This window comes from Macrotis lagotis, chromosome 1 (assembly GCF_037893015.1).
Source record: "Macrotis lagotis isolate mMagLag1 chromosome 1, bilby.v1.9.chrom.fasta, whole genome shotgun sequence".
NCBI lineage: Eukaryota > Metazoa > Chordata > Mammalia > Peramelemorphia > Peramelidae > Macrotis > Macrotis lagotis.
In genome coordinates this window covers 791,035,710-791,056,021 of record NC_133658.1, presented here as the reverse complement: position 1 = coordinate 791,056,021, position 20,312 = coordinate 791,035,710, and the positions used below count along the sequence as shown (strand labels likewise).

The window sequence follows — 20,312 nt, the reverse complement described above, 5'->3', positions numbered from 1 at the left end:
ATGTAAAGACTAACAGATTGCCTTCTTTGGGGGTGGGGAGGGAAGCAAAACTAGGGGGAAAATTGTAAAATTCAAAAATGAATAAAATCTTTTATTAAATTGGAAAAAAGAAAGAAGTCATCACCCAGCCAGCATCAGAAGAAGGATTGGAATTCAGATCATCCTGGTTTTGACAAAGACTATTATATTGTATCATGTCCACTGTTTGAAGTATGTAGGATAAGTATAAAAGTCTTTTTATGAATGAGAAAACTGGAGCCAAAAGAGGTTAAGTGACTTGCCTGAAATCACAGAGTCAGTTGATAGAACCAGTATACAAATATCTCCTAATTCTAAGATCTTTCTTTTTAAAAAATTTTCTACTTTTTATCCAGGAAAGATTTTTTTTATACATATTTATTTGTTTATTGTCTCCTGCTTTAGATTGTAAGCTCCTAGAAGGCAGGGACTATCTTTTGCCTCTTTCTGTTTATTTATTTTTTCAACTACATGATAGTTTTCAACAATCATTTTTTTGCAAAGTTTTTGAGTTTCACATTTTTCTCCCTCCCTCCCTTCCCTTCCCCCTCCCCCACAGAAAGCAATCTAATATAGATTGCAACTAGCATTTATTAAGTAATCAGCCCTTAAACTTAAGTTATTAAGTGCTAGGTGTTAAAGATGTAATTCCATTATAAAATATTTTATTGTGGGTGGAGGTGGGATGTAAAAAGATAATACATTAGTCCCTCTTCAAGCATTCTACAAAGTTATGGATTAGTTTATCAGACCATCCAGGGATGGCCTAGAATGGAGAAGAAGCAGTCTTCTGTGTGGGAAGGGTCTCACCATGGATTGCTGGGGTTCTAGGAAGAATAGACTCAAGTGAATCACAGCAAAAGGGTATTGAACATTGGAAAAGAAGGGCTGTTTCAAAGGAAGGAAATGACAAAGAAATATCAACTTGTGCTAGCTCTGTGGTGCAGTGGATGAAGTGCTAGGTTTGGAGTCAGGAAGTCTTGAGTTCAAATTCTGCCCCAGTGGGATTGCAGGCAAGTCTTTCTCAGTTTCCTCAACTGTAAAATGAGGATAAAATTGAACTTATAGTGCAGGCTCATAATAGGTGCTTAATAAATAAATGCTTCCCTCTCTCCCCTATGTCACAATTCTACTGAGGTAAGGCATGTGCATGGTGGATCTGCTAGGATCCATGGGTGGATGAAGGAGGAAACTTGTGTTAGAAGCAAGCAAGAAAGGCAGGTGAGGAAAAAATGAGCAAACAGAACATTTACTTTTTAAAATTTTATATTTATTTCTTATTGTATTCATTACTTTTTGTTTTTATATAACCTTCATTTCTGCATGTGTCCCTATTCCCTTCTTACCAAGGGAGCCATCTTTGTTGAAAAGGTTTAAAAAGAAAGAAGAGAGGGGCAGTTTGGCAAAATCAATCAACACCTCAATTACATCTGACAGGGCTGCAATATTCCATACTTATAGTCCTCCACCTGGGCAAAGAGAGGAGGCAAGAGCATATTCTTGCCTTTTTTGAGTATGAAGGGGTGTGTGACAAGTTTGGACATTACAATTATGTGACAGAACATCTCATTTTACCATAAACAAAGTGGAATAGTGGATAGAATGCTCAGCTTGGAGTCAGATCCCGGTGTGATTCTTATCTCAAACTCTAACTGTATGGCTTTGGGCAAATCACTTTATCTCTCTACCTCAGTTCCAATCTTTAAAATCTTTGAGGGTATGAAAAGTACTTTGCAAATATTGATATTTAGATATAGGCTTGATGTTTTTATTTGTTTCCCAGAGCTCTGAACCTGAACTCAAGTTCTGTTCTTATGAAGGGGAGGTCTAAGAGATAATCATCTCATCCTCTTTTTACCTGCTTCACTGTCAAATCAAGAATACAAGTATTTTTTAGATTCTACTATGTAACTGACACTATGTTAAAGAAAGACAAGTCCCTGCCCTCATGAAGCTTATAATATGTGACCTATGTGCAAACAAGATTTTTTTTGTCCTATTTTTCAATCATATCCCTGCTTCGTGACCCCATTTGAGGTTTTCTGGGCAGAGATACTGTCTCTGATTTGCCATAATCTTTCTCCAGGTCATTTGCTCCATTTGGCATTTTCTTGGTAAAAATACTAGAATAGTTTTGCCATTGCTTCTCTGTTATGTTCCTGTTAGACTAGCTGCTCAGGAAGTGTTAGGTTCCTGTCAGCTAGCTTATCCTTACCCAGGTGAACGTTGATGTGTTGGGAGACAAGGATGACAAGGATGACAAGTCTCTAAGAACTCCCTTTATTAAACCAAATACAAGTGCTTAAATATCCTCCCCAGTCCCTGATCCACTCCCACTCCGATGGCACTCTCCAATCAACCAGTAAAATAGTGCTCCAGTGCTCGAGGACACCAGGTGATGAAAGTTTACAATACTCTCACACACAACAGTCCCTTACACTTCTCCAACTCATTTGACAGATGAGAAAACTGAGGCAAACATGGTTAAGTTACCTACCTAGGGTTACACAGGTAGTAAGTGTCTGAGGTCAGATTTGAAATCTGGAATATTAGTCTTCCTGACTTTAGACACAGTACTCTATCTATTGAACCACCTAGTTGCCCTTCAGAAAAGATATATCATCTATATCTATATCTATATCTATATCTATATCTATATCTATATCTATATCTATATCTATATCCATATCTATATCTATATCTATATCTATATCTATATCTATATCATCTACATATATATTTATATGTGTATATATATATAGAATTAATTAGGCATAATCTCAGAGGGGAAGCAGTAAGGGATTCTGGGAAATGCTTCTTGTAGGAGATTAGATTTTTTAGGTGAGATTTAGAGCCCAGTACTGGGTTGGGTGGGAATGGGAAGGGGGCTCACTTTCATTCAGAAGAGGGCCTTGCAGAAAGCCCAACCTCCTACCTACCTGCCTGGCAGTCCCTTCTAGCCTTCGGGAAAACATCTCTGAATTTCCTTCTTTATGATTTCTGTCAAATGAAGCATAACCTTAACTACAACACCCTCTTGATAGGTTGCAGGGAGGGCAGAGCGACAGCCTGCGAAGAGGGCTGCTTCAGTCCTATAATGTAATCACTGGCGTGGGTCATTTCAATTATGGACACCTGAGTGCAGAGTGAGAACTGTTGCTCATAAAGGCCCCCATTCTGTGTTGCTTGGCTAATTATGAACCTATAAGTGCCTTGGTAGGTAAATAACTCAGTGTTGAGAAATGCCGGCAGAGCTGGAGAGGAGCAGAGCAGATTTAGCAGTGTATCTATCATCCGAGGTAAGATGCCCAGGCTGCAAGTTGGGTTACTGGGAGAGTTAAAGCCACTGTGAGACAACTGAGGGTCCTAGAATCTTGGACAGAGGGTATACCATCCACAGACTGACTGCCATTGTCCCAGAGGAATATGGATTCCCAACATCTTAGGGAGGGATCCAGGTGGAACAGTTTGTTATTGAGCCCAGAGCTGTAGTGTAAGATTCTGATCTTTAGTGCCTTCAGGAAGATAAGTTTCAAACCATAGTTAAAAGGAACTGGACCTAAAGAGGCCTTACTTGGGGCAAGGAAAAATGTGAATAAATGCAAACTCTAGTCCCAAATATTAGTTCCATCCTTTCTTTTTTATCAAGGGGTACATCTTGGGAGTGAGTGAAAAAAGGAACAAATACTTGAGGTCCTAGTAGGTTTAAAAGAAATCGGGGTCATTTCTACTTTGGCTCCTTTCAAAACAGTCCCTTTGATTTGTTTTAGGTTCCTAACCCGACCAGGGGAGCTTAGAAATTCTGCTCCAAAGATTTAAGGGTTCTTAACCTATTTGTTGTCAAATATCCTATTAGCAGTCTGGTGAAGCCTCAGAACTTTTCTCAAAATGATTTTTAAATGTATAAAGTAAAATTCACAGGATTACAAAGGAAACCAATTATACATAAGTACAATTATCGAAACCTTTTTAAAAAAAAAAAAACAAGTTCATAAGGGGTGGCTAGGTGGCATAGTGGATAGAGCACCAGCCCTGGAGTCAGGAGTACCTGAGTTCAAATGTGACCTCAGTCACTTAATAATTTCCTAGCTGTGTGGCCTTGGGCAAGCCACTTAACCCCATTGCCTTGCAAAACAAACAAACTAACACACAAAAACCAAGTTCATGGATGCCAGGCTAAAAATGTATAAACACAGATTAACCCAACTTTTCCATGTTATTTTTTTTTGCAAGCCAATGGGGTTAAGTGGCTTGCCCAAGGCCACACAGCTAGGTAATTATTAAGTGTCTGAGGTCGGATTTGAACTCGGGTACTCCTGACTCCAGTGGTGCTCTATCCACTGCACCACCTAGCTGCCCCTTCCATGTTATTCTTGAATCTTCATAACGAATGCCAACCATCAATCCATCAACAGGCATTTTGATATTCCTATTATGTCCCAGACATTGTGCTAATAGCTGAGGATACTAATAAAAAAGGAAAGTCATCCCTGCCCTCAAGAAACTTCTAATGGTATAGAAGGGAAAGGGGGTCACTTCATTTCCTCAAATAAATAAACACAGAATATAGAAAATAAATAATCAGAGGTATGGGAGATGGAAGATTTACAATTGGTCAAATCGGAAAAGTTCTTTCAAGGAAATGGTATTTGAGTTGAGTACTGGAGAAATAGAAGGGCTAAGAGTTTGAATACTGAAATTCAATGACTAGAAGAATGATAGCACTGTTAGAAAATAGGGAGTTAGGAGAAGAGATGGGCTTAGGAGGAAATTTAGGAGTGCTCTTTTGGACAGATTGAATTTAAGATGCATAGGGTCCATTCAGGTGGACAAGTTCTGTTGGCAGTTGGAGATGGGGAACTGATACCTGGGGTTGGGTGAACATAGGACATCTAGATTTGGGAATTATCTCTTTGTATAACATGTTGTTGATATGCTTATCAGATTTTCAAATGACACAAAGCTGGCAGCAATGGTTCACTTTCTAGATTATTACAGGGTCAGGATCCAAAAAGATTTTAATAGGTAAGAATGTTGGATTGATTCTAATAAGATGAAATTTAATATGTATAACTATATATCCAAGTATACTTGGATTCAAAATATTAGCATCACAAATATAATATGAGAGCAGCTTAGCTAGCTCAGAAAGAAGTTTGTATAAAAAGATCAGATAATCTATGCTACTGCAGAATACAAATTCAAAATGAGATAGCAATAGGACATATCAACCAGAAAAATTAATTTGGTTTTTGGGTGCACTGAGAGGCCTAGAGTCAGTAGGAAGGTGACAGTATTAATGTACCATGCTCTTGTCAGTTGACATCTATGATGTTGTACTCTGGGTACCACATTTTAGGAAGGACATTAATAAGCTGGATAGCATCCAGAGGATAGTAAAGGGTCTCAAAATCATACAATATGACAATCAACTGAACAAACTTGGGGGAGAAAACTTAGGGGAACATGATGGTTGTTTTCAAGTATTTGAAGGACTATCATGGGGAAGAGGGATCAAGCTTATACTTAGCCTAAGAGTATGTCAGAAAAATTCTTTTAACATAAAAGTTCAATTGACTGCCTCCATTGGTAGTGGGTTCCCTGTGCCTCTGTAGGTATTTTAGTAAAAAGCTAAATGAATACTTGACAGAGATGCTGAAAGAGGGATTTTTAAATAAAAGGTATGGATTGTTAGATGGATATGAGACCTTTCCAAACTCTGAAATTCTGGGGGTGGTATAACAGATATTTTCTAGCTTAGACACTGTTGGGGGATCACATTGCTGTCCTAATACTTTACTTTTCTCCAACAGGGAAATAGGGATATTGTATTAGTTCATTCTGATACTTCTTAGGAGTTGGAGTTGAGTCAAGGATGTTACCATCTTCACCAAGGTGGGTATATGGGCTAGCAATCATGTAGTCACACTCAAGTCTCAAGGTTCACAAATTCTGAGATACAGAGCAGCACATTTGTTACTGAAACATTAATCTTTTGGGAGACATCCAGGTCCCATTTGGGCTGGACAGTTCTGGCTAAGATGTCCTAATGGGTGATTATGTTTCAAGTTGCATGAGTCAAACTCACATTTTACTCACAGTGCCAAAGAGTGGCCCAATGGAAGTCCAACATTGTAATAAGTCCAGTTGTGGACATGCACTAAGGATTGACCAATTGCTTAATATCTAATTGTGAATGAATAGGAAAACAACTGAGTCATACAGACACAGTAAGAAATAATTCCAGGGAACAAGGCATGTGGACAATTTGGAGCCATAAAACAAAAACAAAGCAAATCCCAAAGATCACCATGACCTAGTCAAGTCTTTCTGAAACATTACAGATATAAGAATCATTTTTTTTAAAATCCATAGATTATGGAGAGCATTCAGTAATTAGGGGATAGATTTCTTTCTCTTTTTCCTAAAATTACATGTATCCTGTATCTATCTTGTTTGTACACAGCTGTTTGCATGTTGTCTCCCCAATTAGAATTCCATCTCTTTAAAGCAGGTCTTGTTTACCAGTACAGTCTGGTATATCACAGTCACTTAATAAATTCTTGTTGACATGACTTGAACTCCAGTCTCCCATCCCTCGTACCTTACTTTTTCCATCATTAGAGCTGGAAGCGATTTAGGAAATTATGGAAGACATTAGGAAATGTCTTCTTTTCAGTGGGGAAACTGAGTCCTAGGAAGGTCAAGTGACATGCCCAAGATTATACCCTGAACCTTTCCCAATCCCTCTTAATACTAGCATGCCTTTCCTCTGTTGATTATCTCCTGTTTATCCTGTATCTCATTCTTATTTATGAATAGCTGTTTGTATGTTGTCAATTAGAATTCAATCTCTTCTGGTTGATATGACTTGAGCCCAATCTCCCATCCCTCGATCCCTGCTCTTTCTCCTATTGTACATTGTATGTTGCTTTTGCTATTACACAATGCTGCATGTATATCAGGGATTTGGATTTAAAATTGTTATGGGGCTTCTCTAATCTGCACAGATGGCCTAACTTGGAGGCTTCCAGAATCCCTTACCATGTGACTTAGGGAATAGCCACCTTTGAAGGAATTTTCACCAAGTGGGAAAAGGTCACCAAAAAGCATTTGAAGATAATAAGAATACAAATCCCAAGAAGGTAATATAAAACTGAATACATGAGAAAACATTTATGAAGAGCCTACTTAGCATTGAGCTAAGCTCTGAGGATACAAAGACAAAATAGTCCTTGCCCTTAAGGAGCTTATCTGCTACTGAGGGGAAGGTAATGCAACACATACACAGGCAAATATGGAGAAGTTTCAAGAAAGTAGCTATTAATCCATGGTAGAATTAGGAAAGGCATTTTATCCTTTGTAGAGGTTGGCAACTAAACTTTGTTTTGAAGGAAGCAAAAGACAGAGATGAAGAGGCAGCGCTTTCTAGACATGGAAGACTACTTGTACAAAGTCATGGAGGTGGCTTTGTACAGAGATTTGAGAGGATGATGACAAATAGAAATAGGGAAGTTGGAAGAAGAGACGGTTTTTCTTTAAAGGGAAATAGAATGAGTTGTACAGATTGATCACCTAATACATGGAAGATGATGAGATCACAAAAGCAGAGGTTTAGAGAGAGAAGAAAGAGTCTAAGATGGAGCCTTTAGGAAAACCCACACTTATTGGAGAGGAAGGGTGCAGGGTCCAGCAAAGAAGACTGAACAGTGGCCAAATATCTCTGAGGTGCAAAGGAAATCAACAGTTTAGAGAATTTCACATATTTGTCCAAGGTCATGTAGCTAATTAAAGGAAGAACCAGGATTGGAATACTGGTTTCCTACCTTCTAATGCAATGTAATTTCTGCACCAAAGGGGTGTATGTGTGTGTGTGTGTGTGTGTGTGTGTGTGTGTGTGTGTGTGTGTGTTTGTGTGTGTGTATCTGAGTTTGTGTGTGTGTGTGTGTGTGTGTGTGTGTGTGTGTGTGTGTGTGTTTTGGAGAAAAGGAAGAAAGCTGAGATAAGTTCAGGGGATACTTGAGAGAGGAAGATAACCAATGAGAGAAAGCAGGAAATGGGAAGGTTAACAGGTGGACAGGAGAGGGCTCCATGGACACTTTCTGTTCCAAAACTTCTTATGTTCCTCATTTCATTAACAGCAGCAGCAGAATTTCATGGACAATTGGCATTGAGCACTAACAGGGAGGTAATGAGAGAAAGAGGCTTCAGGTAAAGGCTGTTTGTATTTAAATTTTTTTTCTGGGGGAAGGAGGGTGGTGTTTTTAAAAAGCAATTTCAGAGCTGGCCAGAGTTACCACCTATTTTAGTTATTCCATGACCTCCACAAGGACAAAGAAAGATGGCAGAGCTGGCAGGGTAAGGTAGATTTTTCTCTCTTCTCAATCCCCTACTATCCAGCACACTCTCAAAGGCTGGTGGGGAGGGCTGGAGTAAGGCTGTAGATTTCACAGTCTCTCAGACTTGGGATTGTCTGGGAGGAGCACAAGGAGAATTGCTGGGAAATGTGTCCTTGGCAAGCCTGGAAAAAATCAGTCACTCCATAATATGTATTGTCTGTCTGCTGCTGCATGTAAAACCCTGTGAAGTGGGAGGCAAGGAAGAAGGATACCTAGAAAGAGAAGACAAAGTTCATGGCCTCAGGGAGTTCATGGTCTATTTGAGTATGTAGAGTATGACCAGGTAGGAAAACCACCCACAATTTTAGAAGAGGAGGAGAACAGAAATATCAATAAAGGCAATGTAAAACTACATACATGAACAATGAAGAAAAGAACTGGGTGATCATAGTGAGGTGGAGAAATTTGAGATTTCCAAGAGAAATTGTTTTCTGAGCAGTGAAGTATGAAGGTCCTTAGATAAAGTAAGAAAAGAAGATAGAGGATGCCTTTGAATTTGGATTTGGATCTGATACAATAAACAAGATTTTCAAGCATGGGAATAACCCAATTGACATAGTTTTTCAAGGAAAACAACTCTAGCAATTGCATTATTATAAGGAAGATAGCCTAGAGGAAGGAAGGAAGGAAAAACTTGCAGTTCAGATGTTAGGCAACCAGGTCTCCTCACTTACTCTAGAGGAAAAGTGGGAGTAGATAAGAAGCCAGGAGAAAAGGGAAGAAAACTGGATACTTAGGGGTAGAGACCTTTTCTTAGCCATCCTTGCATCTTCCACTATGCCTAGCATATAGGCTCAATAAATAGGTTTTTGGTTAATTGATCAATTCATACACCCTACAGGTTCCAAGATCTACTCCAACAATTAATCTTCAGCAAAAGCCAATACTACATCAAAGGCACTTGAGTGTTACTACAGGCCTGGGGTTGAATGATCCAGAAAGGTAAGGGCCTCAAAAGAATTTAAGACACTGAATGATCTAGAAAAATCATTAATATGAATATTAATCATCATCGATTCTGACCTAGAAAGTGCCCTGGTCAACTATAAGGACTATGATTGGGAAGCTAGTATGTCACAGAAGGGTAGTAGAATTATACAGATAGACAAGAGGAATGGAATAATTTTTGAGCATAGCTTTAGATCAGACTAGGCCTGGAGTCAGGAAAACTTGAGTTCAAATACAACTTCAAACATTTACTAGATGTATGACACTAGCAAGTCACTTAACTTCTCTTTGCCTCAATTCATTGGAGAATGAAATGGCAAATCACTTCAGTGTCTATGAAAAGAAAACCCCATGGACAGGATAGTCCACAGGGTGATGAAGAACCAGACACAAATGAACAACAAATATATCTGGAAGGGATAGAGAAGTCAACTAGTTTAATCCCTTCATTTTACAGCTAGAAGATAAGTGGTTTATTTATGATTCTAGATAGTGAGAGAGACAGGATCTGAACACAGACCCTTTGACTCCAGAGCCAATATGCTTTCTTCTAATCTTTATTTCTCTTGCTCTTAAAAAAATCATATGTGGTGAATGGAAATGGACCATAGAACTGATGATTTTCTGTATCCACAGATAAACACAGACACACACATATATTCAGAGACACACAGATACATACACACACACACAGAGGACGTGTTCACTATGAACTTGACATAATTAGTTTTGCAGAGAACTCCACACTGCCCACAGGGAACAGAGAGTGATGGTGTAAACTCCCAGAACCAGGAGGTAACCCCGGAACAAAAGCTTGTCAAATTGATACAAGATTCTAAGCCATAGAACCTCCTGTTGGGCAGCCTGGTCCAGAGCCTGAATACGGGAGCTGATGGACTGTAGTTGGGTCAGGGCCTCCTCCAGAAACCCCACCTGGGTCTGATGCTCTTGACAGAGGGGAACATCTGAAATGATGAGAGACACTCTAGTGAGTTAGGATTACCAAAATTCAGTTTTCCTTTCGAGGCTAAAACTGGGAACTTAGATGATAGGAGGAAAATTGGAGGGGAAGAACTTTTCACCCATTGGTGGAGGAGGGTGAGATAGAACAGAGTGAAGATAAAATAGTAATGTTTATTATTAATTAGCATTTAGTTTAGATAGTATCCTTGGAGTTATTTTTTGATTCTCCCCTCCCTTTCACCTCCTATATCCAAACAATTCACTAGGTCATATTGATTATACCTCCACTATATCTCTTTTCTTCTCTTCACTCCCATTGCTATTATTACAATTCTGATCCAGACCATTGTAATAGCTTCCTGCCTGTTCTCCTCACCTCTCATCTCTCTCTCTATTTCAATCTCATCACTAATCTTTCCAAAGTAATTTTCTTAATGGGTAGCTCTCACCGAGTCACTCTTCTAATCAAAAATCTTCAGTGGCTCCTAATTGCCTAAATGATAAAAATGCAATTCCCTGAAGTAGAATTGAAAACCTAGCTTCCACCTAACTTTCCAGGCTTATTTTACTCTCCTTCACATAACAGTGCAGCCACACTGAATTCCTAGCTGTTCCCTGATTTCCTTCTGTCTCATTTCATTCATCTACTTTATCCCTATTCTTGCAAAGCACTCCTTACAAATCTCCAACTGTTGATAGCACCCTCCTTCAAGGAGGATGTTCAAGTGTTACCTTCTCTGCCACCCCTTTCCTGATCACAACCTCCTCATATTTCTTGTAGTACTTTGTCTGTTCCTCCCCTTGCCTTTATCACTTTTTTAAGGTTTTTTTCCAAGGCAAAGGGGGTTAAGTGGCTTGCCCAAGGCCACACAGCTAGGTAATTATTAAGTGTCTGAGGCCAGATTTGAACTCGGGTTCTCCTGACTCTAGAGTCTAATGCACCACCTAGTCATCACCTAGCCACGCCCCCCTTATCATTTTCTATGTCTACTATACTTAATTGTGAATTTGGATAAACCATCCTCCTCCACAATTATTAATTCCTTGAAGGCAAGGGCATATTTTATCTTCGTATTCCCAGCACCCAGAAAAATTTCCCTCTACATAGTAAGTGCTTGATAGGTCTTTGTTGAATTGACTTAAATTGGGGATATACTAAAGCTACAATGGTACATCTGAGGGCATCTAGGTCAAATTGATGTAGGAAGGTTTCAAGGACTTAAGGGTCAACTCAACTCATTCCTTTTAGAGCCCTAGGGACATTCCCCCTGCCCCCGTTGGCAGTCTAATAGAGCCTTATAGACACTTTCCCAGAATAATGTTTTTAATTAATTTAATTTAAATGATTTAAAAATTTATAGAATAATAAATTAAACCACTTATATTGAAATATAAAAACAAGTTCACAGACCCTAGGATAAGAACTCAGATCTAAATCTTAAGGTACAAATAATAGAAGCCTATTTTTCTAGTCCAAATGAGACTTATTAGAAAGGGAAACAGATGGATGGAACAGACAGACCTTTAGGTCCTTGGATGGGTTCCTCGAACTGGAGCCATGAGAGTTTCACAGATCCATGATGCCCTTAGGTGTTCCTTCAATGTGAATTAATTATGGGAAAAAACGAAGCAGAGGAAGAAGAAAGAAAACTACAAGCTTCTTACCACCTGTTGGGGAGTCAGCCACCATCAAAGAGGTTCTGGTCAGATGGGCACTGTCAACTGGTTTAGCCCTGGAGGTCCTTTGGAAACAAAACAGGGGATGGTCTTGCCCATTTCTTCTCTCTGTATGGAGGAACTTAACTAGAAGGATAGACTTAGATAAGCTGAGAACCAGGAAGGCCATACAGATTGTGAAGAAGATGCCTGGAAAGGGGAGTCAGACAGAGATAGGGTTAACAGAAAGATACAGTTCATCTTCCTTCTCCAAATTAAAAAAACATCAGATTTTTTTTTTGAGTGGCAAAAAGTTCTCTGCTTACCCCCAGACTACTCACCAATCAAAGGTGTGCTCACTGCATTCCTGGGCACCTCATCGGTCATATTGACCTTGAAGACTGTATAACCCACCAGGATGCTGATCTTGAAAATAATTCTGGTACGGCAGTTTGGGGGTAGGTAGAAACTGCCTAAATCCACAACCATGAGGAAGATGCTGGGAATCAAAAGATTTACTACATAGGCCAATGGTTGTCTCCGGATCACCACCTAGAAGAGGAAAAGAAATCAAGTAGCATGACTCCCTTCTGGGCTCCCTTTGCTCTATCCTGCTTAGACATGTTCAGGGTTATGGAATCAATAGTATGGAGTGGAATAGTCCTTTCAATTAAATGGTGTTTATCAGTCAAAGGCTTCTCCTCTAATGCCACCCTGAACTCCTAACCTCTTTCAGAATCTGAAAGGTTCTTTACTTCTCTTTTAGAAAGGTGGGTAACATTACTACAAGGTTAGAAAAAAATAGAAAGTTCCACTTTTAACATTGAGGATAAGAGTTGGAGGAAGGGGTTTGGACTCTTTTATAAGGAGACCATGTCTTCTTCCTTGACAATTGTACTGTCAAAACATCAAGACAACACAGTGGATAGGATAGTATAGTTGGAGTCCCGAAGACCTGAATTCAAATCCAGTTTCAGCTGTGTGACCCTAGGTAAGTCATTTAACCTGTTTGCCTCAGTTTCCTTATTTATAAAATGAGAATAATAATAATAGCACATATCTTCCAGGATTATTGTGAGGCTCAAACGGTATGATATTTATAAAGTTCTTAGTACAATGTCTGGTAGAGAGTAAACATTATATAAATATTAGTTATCTTTATTATTATTATTAAACCATTTACCTGCTTTCTGCCTCAGTTTCTTTATCTCTAAAATGGGAAAAATAGCACTACCTTCCAGAATTGTTGTGAGCACCAAACAAAACATTAGTAAACTGCTTTGCAAACCTTCAAGTGATATATAAATGCTAATTGCTATTATGGTGTGAGTATGACCTGAAAATTATTGATGATTCATGAATTACCTAGTTTCCCCTAGCTAAAATATAATGTTCTTAAGGACATAGAAAGAGCACTAGGTTGGAACCAGGAAAACCTTAGTTTAAATCTTATCTCTTATACTTAATGACTGAATGATTCCCAGATTAGTCACCTAACCTCTCTGACTTTAATCTCTTCAGCTATAAAATGGGGGAGGTGAGAGTACCTATCCATATTAGGGTTATCGTGAGGCTGAAATAAAAGTTGTAGTGTTAGCTTGCCTTGCAAACTTCAAAAAATGTCCACTATTATTATATAAACCTTTTTCATATTCTCACTGGCACAATGGTAGGAATAAAGTAGATATTCAATAAAAATTTATGGAATTGAAGTTGAATGACAAAGAACTTCCTGGCAAATAGGATTATGGTGGTGGTAGAAATAGTATTGAATCTCATTTCCTGGTGAAAGGATTGAGGGAATTTTTAAAAACAGGATGAATTTTCATCCATCTGGGATGATTTAAAGTAAGCTTTTTAAGAAATCGGAGGAATGGATCAGATGACCTCCTCAAGTTTCTTTTCAGCCAGAAAAATATTAAGATTCTGGGGCAGCTGCCCATGGAGACAATAGAAAGAAATGTTAGTGTCATCATTCTTGGCCTGAGCTGTTTTTCTTAGTGTAGAGTCCATCTGAAATCATAGCATCTTTTTTGAGAAGTGAACTCAGAGGGAGAGAAAAAAAACTGAATTTGGTGGGGTGGAAGTTAGAATTGAGCTGGGAGAATACTAACTTCAGGGAAAGACTAATTAGATCAGCCTAAGGAGAGAGAAGAGCTCAATGGGTTTGACAGAGACACTACCTCATTGACCAGCCTCATCAACCATTGGTTTAGGGAGTGCCTCTCAGTTCCCAGAGCTAGACAGGTCAAAATCATTTGGCTGATTGTAGCCTAGTGATTATTGGTTTTTTCTTTTTTTAACATTAAACACAAATTGGCTATGAATATCTAAAGCAGAGGGAGACATTTACCACTTTGTAATGATTTGGTTAAAACCTGTTTCCACAAAGAGTAGCTAAGAAAAACAGTAACAAAATTAACTGTGTTCAACCCAGACCTCTCCTGTTTATGTTAGCAAACAGCAGTTCATATTGATGACAGGTAATGGGAAGAGGGGAAAATAGGGAGCTAAGAAGTTCAAGAGTTAAAAAAAAAAAGGTTTTCCAATTAAGTCCCAAACCTATGTTTCTGGGAAATATTAGAACCAGACCTAATAGGATGATGGAAAAGCACCTGAATCATAATTCTAGATGAACCTGCTTCTTCTGATTGAGGAAGGCAAGAAATCTCTCAATGATTTAGTTATGGATATTTGATTGACTAAGAAATCTCCCAATGATTCAGTTGGAGTTAATAAAAAGGTAAACTCAAAGAAAAAGGCAAGACATTTATGTGGAAAGAGTAACTAAGGAGTCAAGGACAAAAAATTTCACATTCTCCTTTGGCTACTGCCAGTGGATCTTTTAAACTCTCTGGGTCTCAGTTGATCCTTTTATTGAAAGAGGGAGGCAGTGTGGAAGAGTAGGAGGCATACTGAAGCAGGAGTCACAGGGCCTGATTTTGAATCCCACTTATGATTTGTATAACCTTGGGCAAATTACTTGAATTCTCTGGGCCTCATCTTTCTCATCTGCAAAAGGAGATGGTTGGACTTCAGCCCCTCCAAAGCCCCTGCTAGTTTTAGATCCATGATTCTACTAGTGTAAAGAACTTTGTCTCTAATGGAGTGAAGGTTGTAGGAACAATTAAAACAGTGAAGCAATTTGAGAAAAGCCTTTGGGTCAGTCAGCAATTATAATTACCCATATAGGGGTCTGCATGGTGTATGTTCAGGGGATCCACAGTCAAATTATCATAGAAGCAGAAGAATGTAGGGGTGAATTAGGACCAGAATAAAGGGGTGGGAGGTACAATTTCAGAAGTGGTGAAGTTTTGTCAAAGTGGCACTCATATGTAAGTGCTTGACAATGTAAAAAGGAGCAATGTAAAAGGATACAGGATATGTAGTTCATTGCTAACATCAAGATTGCCCCAAGAATTAATTCCGGCAGGAGATTTTTTTTTTTCTAAAAACTCTTTGCAAAGCTGAATAGTGATAAATAAATGAAGAACAAACTTAGGTTTTGCTATAAACTTTAAGTGGGAACCAAGTAACTGTTTCTATCAAAATGACTCCCAAATCAGCAGATTAAAAACTACCATCTTTGGATGTTTGGATTGATGTTGGGATGGAATCACTAGGAGACCAGGGGGACTAGACTAAACATATGGAGATCCTCTCCAGTCCAGAGATTCTGTGATTGAGCCTGCTTTTGGCCTCTTGGCCTCTGTGTAATGGGAGTATAGAGTGATCTAAAATGAATGCTCACTTGCTAAGATAGGATCCTCTGAGAGTTACTTTACCCTAGGACAAACCCAAAGGCAGCATCTAACCTGACCTTGGGATGGGTGAGAAGTGGTACTAAATTTGTTGCAGAGAGAAGCTACACTTTCTGGATCCATCACCATACTGAGCCCATCATTTCTAATGGACTAAAGGAGCCGGTTCCTTTAAATTCCACAGGAAAGGAAGAGAAAGCATTTTAGTTTCAGTCCGTGTTCTCCATTAGACACCCTTCAGGTGTTAGCAATATTATGCCACAATTTCATTATCCATTAAAGCCAGGTAATAATAAGTACACAAAGGTATTTGGAGCCTATTGATGTTAATGAAAGAGATCAATCTAATTCAGAACGTTTGTGTGGAGAGCTCCTTGGAGATGGAATAGGCCCCAAGGTTAGCCTCTAATTGCCTCCTTGATGGTAGACCCCACCAGTACTTAATTTTGCATGACCGTCTTTATGACATAGTTGGAATTTTGACGCCCAAATTCACGCTCCATACAGAAGCCCATTTCCCTCCTTTCCCATCCCCCTCCCCAACATTCCAGTTTTGGAGAGAGCCAGGAAAGTTACTGCCACTCAGTTAAGTTCTTGTGGGTCCCTAAGTGGGAACATCTTGAATCTGGCTTGAAGGTTGAGCAGGATCCCACTGAGGGGTGCCTATCCCCTAATATCTCCAGGACTGTCTCCTTATTTCCTCAGGGAGAGGAAACTGATTTCACTGGATAGAATTTGAGTGTCTGTTCATGTTATTCCCTTGCTAATGTTATATAACTAGGACTTTGCACCTACTTGAAGTAACATTAGAGAAGGTTTCTAAAGTCATGATTAGTCCATTATTATTTGTTGAGGGGGGGTTAATGATATCCCTTGGATAAACAGAGAGGAAGAAGGTCTTCTGTTGGATTTGTGAGGTATCTTATCTGCCTCTGGAAGGGAACAAAGAAGCGTGATACCCTTTTCCCACCTTGAGTACTCCTTATTCCATTTTCCAGGCATTGTGATTCCTATCTGAAAATTCATAAATTGGAGTGGGAATATCTGGAGTTGATTCAGTGCTGAGGACCCAGAGCTACCCCCTTCCTCCATCAAATTAAAATTCCTCCATTTCTTCTTTTTAAAAATAAAAACAAAACAAAACTATCTTGTCCCTATAGGAATCAAATGTTGTCCCTTGTTTTTTTCTAGGAATTAGTTCATCCAATAAAATATTGGGTAATATTTCCCCTCTTATGGCTGTTGGAACAGCTACCAGGATCCTTAGAGACATTCTTATTGAAAGAAGTAGCTTGTGCCCTAGGCCCCTGCTGAAAGTAGCCCTGACTTCAAAGTATCATCTGCCCCTTCTAATAAACAATACATGTTACGGAGCCAACAGATATGATTGCACCATTAGCTGGGATCTATCTGGACTTCTAGCTACTTCAATTCCATGTAAACAGCCACAGTGTATAGAAGGACTAAAGATGTAGCACATTTATAGTAGATTATTGCTCCCCCATCTTCATCCTCATATCCTTTACTATGTGACAATAGTTGGGGTAGAAGAATATGATTAGATGAGAAGAAAAATGGCCTATTCTTTCAGATGACCCTCCAGCACAGAGTTCTACTTGCCTCCCTCCAACTGAGGACAGCAGTACCATGTTAACTCTGTGGAGTTAAAAGAGACTAGGGCCCTTCCTTATAGGTCCCACACTGCAGGATATATTGAAATCCCTTAGTGATTAAACTTTTTCATAAAGGTAGGACTGAGTCTGTGAATTTATTGCAAGATTCAGTATATAATGGGAATGGAGCAAGTAAAGGGGGGATGGGAGATTAAAGGAGATCTAATAATGAATCAATCTCAAATCATAATTGAAGTTATAGATTCTCCAATTAGTCTACCCATCCAGCCCCTACCCATTCTAAGAGCAGAAACACATGTTCCATGAGAATAATCATATCTTTTCTACTGCACCCTAGAAGTTTTCTCCCTCACCTGGATGTGTCCTATCCTGGTCTCCTGAACAGCAAAAGCTTCAGGGGAAAAATTTTAGGAAAGTGTCTGAATTTCTCTTTTTTTTCTCCACATGTTTTGGCAATTCATACAAAGAGGAAATATGACAGTGGGGCAATCGGGTCTGGGGAGGGGAGGAAGTTGTAGGCAGGATTCTGGAGACCCAGAGAAGGCATTACAGCTTTATGCAAACTCTTTGTGCCTCAGTTTTCTCATCTGAAAAATGGAGGTAATGCTTTTAAGATTCTCCAATGAGGTAGGCACTGAGAGGACAAATTGGGAGCTGGGGTGAAAGGGTTGGAAGGAACTACAAATGATTACTACTTTTGTAGAGCTCTGTGCCTGTGTATTTCTCAGCGTGCCGGCCCTGTCTCTGTCTTTGTTTGTCTCCTTCATGCAGTGTAGGTAATGGTGTGTGCATCATTCTCTGGAGCGCTTGATAGGTGACTGTTCCACCTGGCACGTGTTAGTCCTATGCATTTCCCTTTAATGCTCTCCATTATTCGGGCTGCATTAATAATGTTTTCAGGCTGATATCTTTAAAATTAATGAGGTGTTTACTCTTATCCAAGAAACTCATCAAAATAAATGTGAAGCAAAGCTTCCCCTTTTCCATCTTCTAGCAAAAGAGGTGGACAAATGGTCCCCTTCTTTGCTAAGAAGATAGAGGAAATCGAGGCAGGATCCAAACTTGTTGCTAGAAGGTGGGTTGCCATTATCCCAACTGGTCTTGTATTTTTTTTAGGTTGTTTTTTTTTTTTTGCAAGGCAATGGGGTTAAGTGGCTTGCCCAAGGCCACATGGCTAGGTAATTATTAAGTGTCTGGGCTGGATTTGAACTCAGGTACTCTTGACTCCAAGGCCAGTGCTCTATCCACTGTGCCACCTAGCTGCCCCACAACTGGTCTTGTATTAGTTAGGTCATAAGTTCTATGCCTGCAATAAATATTTGTTGATTGGATAGAAGTTTATTATAGCAATGGAAGAGAGAACACACATACAGGTTAGAAGAATCCCTGGGCTTAGCCAGTGCTTTCCTGAATAGACTTGGAAATATGTGGTATTCCTGGATAACTCTCTGTAGAGGTGCTGCTGAACATTGTTTTAAGTCATTGAGGGGTATTTTCTCCCTTAAGATCTGAATATTCACTGGAACCAGGACCTTTTTTACAGGAGCTCCCAACTTTACTTTCAGGTCTGCCTTGTGAACCTGAAAGGGACAGTTTCTTGCTGAGTGTATCTTGTGGACACAGTGAATGGATCTGGATCTAGAATGCAATACTGTTTACAGCTTCTATTTCAGGGATCAGTTCTAATACCTCTCTTAGCATGAAGAATCCATCCATCCTCTGAACTAGCCATTGGACACAGAACTCTGCTGATAGACTGGGACTGGCCTTTTCCATGTGGCCATGTGTTTTGTGACAGTACCCAGATACGGGAACTTTAGGTGGCTAACAGGGTAAGATGTAAATAATTTCTTTTTTTTTTAGGTTTTTTTTCGAAGCAAATGGGGTTAAGTGGCTTGCCCAAGGCCACACAGCTAGGTAATTCATTAAGTGTCTGAGGCTGGATATGAACTCAGGTACTCCTGACTCCAGGGCTGGTGCTCTATCCACTACACCACCTAGCTGCCCCAGATGTAAATCATTTCATGCAATGTAGCAGCAAGATATGTTTTTATTATAATGTGGCAAGAAACAATAGGTTTCAATTCTCCCCCTACCATCCTCACATTATGGTTTTCCCAACTGGGTAAATTTCCATGTTAAATAGTCATGAGTGGTCTGAGAATTATGATTCTCATCTTAATAAGGTGCAATAATCATCACTGAGATCCCAAAGGGCCATGGGATCATAGATCTGGAGGCAGGGAAGTACATAGAGGTTATTTAATCCAATTTCATTTTACAGATGAAGAAATTGAGGCAGGTAAAAAGAGCTGTCTATGGTCACACAGGTAGCAAGTGAAGAGTTAGCATATTAACTAAGGACCTATGACACCAAAGCCAAAGATCTTTCCAATACAAGATAGCTCTTGAGGTACATCTCTTGAGGTTCTCTGTTGACTGGTTCTTTATAGTATCAATGCAAACCAATATGAAATATGTAATTTATGTGGAATGAGATAAATATTGACTATTTTATTCATAAAGGACTATGCTATATATCTACTTTCATGGAGATCCTATTTTCTCCTTTCATTTCAAAGCAAATTTTGAGGAATGTACTAGGCAGTTAATTAGTCTATGGTATCTTTGCTCTTGCTAAAGCAGTATTGAAAAGCTTTGAGAATCAAGGGGTTGATTGATTCATTCATTTCCTCAGCTCAGATCTCCCCTTTTCATTCTTGTATTGTCTAAAAAATGTGCTCTCTTAATCCCTCTGTTTGTTTATAGGCTGCCTGTATCTGACAGGATGGGTGTATAACTCCAGGGCCTGTGGCTGGAACATGAGGCTCCGGTATAAGTTGAACCTCAAGAACTTTGCATAACCACAGTGCCTAACCACTCCCTCCAGGGGAAGTGGGATTCCTTCCCCTAACACAGACCACTACAGAGAT

General features: G+C 39.3%; 1 protein-coding gene across 1 annotated transcript in view; it reads right to left on the bottom strand.

The window, feature by feature from the left end:
• Positions 1-10,088: 10,088 nt before the first annotated feature.
• LOC141507061 (5-hydroxytryptamine receptor 3B-like) overlaps positions 10,089-20,312 on the bottom strand; it is a 31,382-nt gene continuing 21,158 nt past the window's right edge. The window contains exons 7-9 of the mRNA XM_074214393.1: positions 12,326-12,536; positions 11,997-12,194; positions 10,089-10,330 (exon numbers count right to left, since the gene is read on the bottom strand). Of these exons, the coding sequence (XP_074070494.1) occupies positions 10,089-10,330; positions 11,997-12,194; positions 12,326-12,536 (651 nt within the window). The remainder of the gene's footprint in view (positions 10,331-11,996; positions 12,195-12,325; positions 12,537-20,312) is intronic.